Source organism: Diachasma alloeum, unplaced genomic scaffold (assembly GCF_001412515.2).
Source record: "Diachasma alloeum isolate Michigan unplaced genomic scaffold, Dall2.0 Dall_scaffold_00715, whole genome shotgun sequence".
NCBI lineage: Eukaryota > Metazoa > Arthropoda > Insecta > Hymenoptera > Braconidae > Diachasma > Diachasma alloeum.
Window position 1 is genome coordinate 182,027 of NW_021680846.1, and position 5,939 is coordinate 187,965.

The 5,939-nt window shown below is 38.7% G+C and overlaps 1 protein-coding gene across 1 annotated transcript; it reads left to right on the forward strand.

The window, feature by feature from the left end:
* Positions 1-323: 323 nt before the first annotated feature.
* On the forward strand, positions 324-1,969 carry LOC107044378. Its single transcript, XM_015266238.1, has 4 exons — positions 324-515; positions 735-1,193; positions 1,249-1,616; positions 1,843-1,969. The coding sequence occupies exons 1-4, from the start codon at positions 324-326 to the stop codon at positions 1,967-1,969; spliced, it is 1,146 nt and encodes a 381-aa protein (XP_015121724.1).
* The last annotated feature ends 3,970 nt before the right edge of the window (positions 1,970-5,939 follow it).

Sequence of the window (5,939 nt, forward strand, 5' to 3'; positions counted from 1 at the left end):
GCTGACGAAAAATGCGGTAACAGCGTGATTACCGATTCCACTCAATTCTATTATTGCCATCTCCACTAGATTATTATGAAATTCAGGTATACAAGGGAACTAAAACTAAATAAGCAATACAGCCCAATTTCTGAGAATAGAAATAAAAATGGAAAAACACAAACAAATATTCGGGTTTTTAACAAAGTTATTTGTAAAGAAGTTGTTTTTGAAAGAGTTTTTTATGAGAAACGTTGTAATCGGAAAAGTTCAAAAAACCGAGTTTGTGGTGAATCAATCAGGATCTTCAAGAGTGGTGACGATCATCAATCGATGCTCCAGCCATGGACACCTCAAAGGTGGCCAAAGAAGCAAAATCAGCACCAGCACATCCAGTTACAATTAAAATCAACGAAATCGCAGAGCTACTCACCAGGGATCAGACGATGACTAAACTACAAGCCGTAACAACAACAATCAACAGGGCAATCAACAAATTCAGGAGGCAGCCAATGCTCTCGGGATCTGTCTTGGCAGTAAGAGAACTCAATGAAGCGAGGTTATTTTGGGTAAAGATAACACAACATCAATACTTTGGGCTAGCTATTCGAGTACTACAGGAAACTCACTAACTGCCGATAAATCATCAACTGACACCAACTCTAGACAACGAAAGGATCATTAGACTTGGAGAACGCCTCAAGAACTCACAGTTAAATTCAGATGAAATTAAACTAATAATCTTGCCTCGCCAGTCACGCCTCACCACATTAGTCATTGAAGAAGCTCACCGCAGGACTCTCCACGGAGAGACTCAACTCACCTTGGCCTACACACGTCAAAGGTATCGGATAATCGGTGGCAGAGGTACAGTTAGAGCGTACATTCAACGCTGTTCCATCTGCACCAGACACCGAGGAAGACAGGCCCAGCAACAAATGGGTCAACTACCAGCAACGAGAACCTCAGCAGCAAGAGCATTTCTCCCCACAGGGGTGGACTATGCAGGACCATTTGCCATCCTCAAATGGAGACCAATGAATGCACAACCAGGGTCAGTGCACATTGCAGTTTTCGTGTGCTTCATCACATCAGCAGTTCACTCAGAGCTGGTCACCAGACAGATAACAGAAGCCCTCATCGGAGCCTACAAGAGATTCACCGGAAGACGAGCTGTTCCAGCTGTCATGTACAGTGACAATGCCACTACCTTCGTGGGCGCAGCAAAGGTCTTAGAGAATATCTATCACCAAGCATCCAAATCAACAGATTCAGGCTGCTTTCGCCACCAATGAGACTCAATGGAGCTTCTCACCACCACGAACACCCCATTTTGGTGGAAAGTGGGAAGAAGCAGTGAAATCAATAAAGTATCACCTCAGAAGAGTCTTGGGGACAACAACCCTTACATGTGAGGAACTCAACAGTGTCTTGATCCAGGTAGAGGCCTGCCTAAATTCCAGGCCAATCTGTCCCATATCAGATGACCCAGACGATCTCCAAGTACTCACCCCAGGATACATCCTGATAGGTGAGCCTATCCAATTGATACCAGAGCCATCAATCATCGACAAGAACTCCAGCAAGTTGCAGAGGTGGAACCCGGTAGCGCAGTCAACTCAACAGTTCTGGTCCAGGTGAGCCAAAGAGTGTCTTCAAGTGGACACATCGAGAAGAGAACATCAAGGTTGGTGACATGGTGCTGATGATTGACGAAAATTATCCACCAGCACAGTGGCCAATCGGACGAGTAATTGCGACACGCCCAGGAGCTGACGGGCTGACGAGAGTCGCAATCATTAGAACAGCAAAGGCAGAAGTACACAGATTGCCTGATGGATCACCAATCATTTAGAACAACAGGACAACCTACACAGAGCTTGATAGACCAATCACCAAGCTCTGTCTACTGCCATCAGATCCACCACCTCTACAACAACCTCCAGAAGATGATACAGAAGAAGCTCAACAGAAACAGACTCACCATTAACTCATCATCCCGAAAATGAATTGCCCCCGGGGTGTTCGAAACGCAGCTAAATCTCCATATTATTAACGGTTGACTACCTCGGCCATCTCCGAAAATCTCCGTGACCCTTCGGGTCAACGGACACAGGTCAGCGCAGCACCCGAAAGAGGCAGTCAGTTCAGTTGTGTTACAGTATCGTATCAGTAATGATATAGTAGAGTCACGCGTTAATAGCATTCCAAATTTAACACTTTCGTTTAGTACATCACCACAGTTTTCAGTTAAATTTCGATTAATATCAGTGATTCAGCATTATTAAATTGCAGACAATTATTAGTGACTTTAAGACTCTCAACAGTGAAATTTATTACCAAAGAATGTACAAAGAATTTACTTAATGACGTGGTTCGATCCCACAATAAACGGTGGTTTTCATAATCCATCTGAATTTAATTTTTCAGCATCTCCTTCCACATTTTATCCCATATCCACCCTATACCTAGCTCCTCACCAAACATCTTCAGAGGCGTTTCTACTCGAAAATGCCGGTTTTGGGGTATTCTGATGTCTAAGTTTTCGACGCTTTTTGAAATCAGTTATTCTGAATTGCTTTTGATGATCAACCAATTCAAAATGTTGTCCATCATCATTAGATAATTTCACATTTCGAGTATTCGAGTATTCAATTCCTCTTTACCCAATTTCAGTAGTTTATTTTTTAGTTGAATTGCTTTCCTTGCAACGGAAATTTTTCCCAAAATCTCTTGTTGTTTATATATTTCATCCTGGCGCGGCATGATGTCTCGCTGGGATCTAGTCCATAGTCGTTTATGAGCGATTCTACGTCTAATCAGCAGTCTAAAAAAATCGATGTTCGCGATTGCGCTTTTGATTTTTTAAAATATTCTTTATCGTTAAATAAAGTTTCTGTTAAATTTTCCTCTAAAAAAAAGAATTATTTGAATGAGTTCTGATTTTTTGGGAATTTTGTGCTTGTTTCGAATATGAAGAAAACCTTCTCATTTTTAGTAATAACTGTACTGAATTAACATGTACCAGAATTTCGTTTTGAGCAGTTGGAAGTATATTGCAAAACCTTCAAAATAAGCCTAAATACTCCTCATTTCATGCATTTTTAAAGTCGTTATCTTGAAAATATTTTTTTAGATAAACGAGAATTACTCTGAAACTTCATTTTTTTAATGTGAAAATTCTGCACAATATTTGTACCATAGAGATCTACATTTCAGTAGAATTTCAATCATTTTTTCCCATCGTTTTTCAATTATCGCAAAATGAAATTTCTCAATTTTTATTCTGAGCTATTTTCGAATTGTCAGACATTTGTTCGAGGTGTTTAGGGAATTTTCTACATAAAATCAGAATTCGTTTGTTCAAAAAAACAATCTATTTAGAATTTTTGAAGGTCTTCATCTAACAAATAAATGAAATATTTATGAGCTTCACATAAAATCGTTTCAGATGAGAATTTCACCGTGCTTCTGTCTTAGGAAAATTGGTAGGATGCAGAAGGACCATGAGGTTCCATTAGGGTTGCGCTAAATTGTTTAACAGTTGAGTCTTTCTCAAAAATCTTTCCAATTCACATTTTTTCATCATAAACAATCATTACTTCCGACTGAACCGATTGAAGAGACCATAAATCCTCTGTTATTCTGATCATATGATATTTATCAGAGTCTGAAACGACTTGAGCCATAACCGTTCCTATAGACGCCGGTATGAAACAGTCATAACTACGCGCTCCTAGAATTGTTTTGATATCAGAGAATCTGGTTTTCAATGATTCCATCTTCTTCACTACTTTTTTAACACCAGGACAATTCGTACATTTTGCTAAATTGAAAAATGATATGAAGTAGAATCAATGTCAAACTCTGAGTCACTAATTAGCGTAGTATTTTCCATCTTACCCATGAAACATAATTCTGTTGGGGAGTCACAGACAATTTGTTTCAAAATCTCTTCATAAGACCATTTCCTATTCTCTGTGCCGAGTGATTCTAAATTCAATGCATGGAGAAGCAGTTTCATATTTTGATGTATGATTCATACACACACCGAATGAGTTTCGCGATTTCCAGGTAAAACAGTATTCAGTTCGGAGGGATGCACATTTTGAAAAACCTACAAGATGCTCTGGGGTTTTTAAAAGCTATTTGAGGAAATTGTAAGTATCTCGTATAATAAATACCATCAAACGCTTACGAAGCTGAACCCAAAATGCAAAATAATTGGTCCAAAATGTTAAATTTATGGATTTTTCTCCACATGTAATTTCCTTTCTCTTTTCACCATCGACAACGTATTTAACGCAATCTTTTTTGCCTGCTAGAGGTCGGCTCACATCATCCGAATTATAGAATTCATCAATCGATTTGATTACACAATTGTTCAAAGTTTTATCACGTTTGGGTGGAAGTGTTATAAGAATTCCCCGTTCAGCAACCAATTTTTTCACGGATTCTGCCAAATGACGCGAAACGCCAAACTCATCGTGAATTTTATGTGCACTCTAACTCTTTGGCAAGATGGATAGTAGAAGGTATTTTTCAGCTAATATACAATCAAGTAACTCTCCTTTACTTGATTGATAATTTTCTAAAAATGCTGGGCGTCTTCGGGGTCATTTTTTGGAGCAAGCTTTAATTTTTCTCCACTTTTGAAATTCTTAGGGATTCCCAGATCCATAGACTCATATACATCTTCTCAGTATCGATGGAATTGAAAATAACATTTCAAAATACTGTGATGATGCGCACAAATTCAGTTAGGTTGGTTTACTATTATTCACTGAACGGTGTGACCATTCGCACCAAATACGGGTGATCTACGGGTAAGATACGGATAATGTACGGGTCGTATGGCTAATCTACAGGTGGCCCGTCGGTTTAGCCTAAACTACAAAAAATGACTGCTACCAAATTACTAGAACGGAACCAAATCATTTCGTCAAATTAGCTGTACGGTTGTACATGAACCCTTAATTCTTGAAAATTTGCAGATTTCGGGTTGTGTAAGCACGTAAATTGAAGTATTATTGCCGTTTATAGAATTTGCGATATATGAGGGTCTTAAAAATCTTGTGGGATTTTGATGATAGAGAGGTCGGGAGGGTAAGTGAAGTGGGATGAATTGCCGGAGAATAAATTACGATGAGTTTCGTTGATTGTCACTGTATTTAAAAACTTAGTGCCCTGAAATATACACTCGATGAATTTCTAATAAATAGTTGATTTACCGACGTGGATTGTACAAACACGGAATATTTAGATAACTGCCGGATAATTTACAATCATGTTAGATAACTTTACCGATGAATTTCCCGATAATTGCACCGATGTGCGCCCGGATCATTTTTTGTGATTCGTTCCTGATGAGAGTCGATGGTGTATTGACCACCGTGGAACACGCTCACGACTACGTGCGTGCTCGTCGATGGTCGGCAATTTCCATAAGGGACGGGGAAGTAAGTCGAGTGAGGTTATATTACCTAAATATTTCTACATCATCAAAAATTCTGAAAAAGTTGGGAGCGTTTCCTGATGAGAAAATGTTGTTTATAAACTTCTTCAGATTTTTTGATTGTGTATTTGTGAAGACAAATAGAGGAGTTTATACGGAATCAGGAACAGGTTCCAACCCCTTCAACTCAATATATTAATTTTAGAAAATAAAATTTCATACCCAATTGTCTTGTTTTTTTAAATTTTTTTATTGTAAGAGAATTAGAATTTAGAGAGAAAAAATTTCCGCTTCACCCAGTCGGGAATCGAACCCGGGTCTCCCAGATACGCGCCGGGCACTCTTACCGACTAAGCTACCGGAAACCACAGAAATTCACTCTCAAATTCACCTCAAACACCGCCTAACCTCCTTTAGGCATTAAAGAATTCTAAGAGAATTAGAATTTAGAGATTTTTTTAAAATTTTGTTTCAATTTTCAAATTTTTTTCTCGCCTTATTTGAA

Coding starts and splice junctions, on each gene's coding strand:
- LOC107044378 (XM_015266238.1), top strand. CDS start 324: ATGGACACCTCAAAGGTGGCCAAAGAAGCAAAATCAGCACCAGCACAT. Junction 516..734: donor TCTCGGGATCTGTCTTGGCA/GTAAGAGAACTC, acceptor TTGCCTCGCCAG/TCACGCCTCACCACATTAGT. Junction 1,194..1,248: donor GTGACAATGCCACTACCTTC/GTGGGCGCAGCA, acceptor CCAAATCAACAG/ATTCAGGCTGCTTTCGCCAC.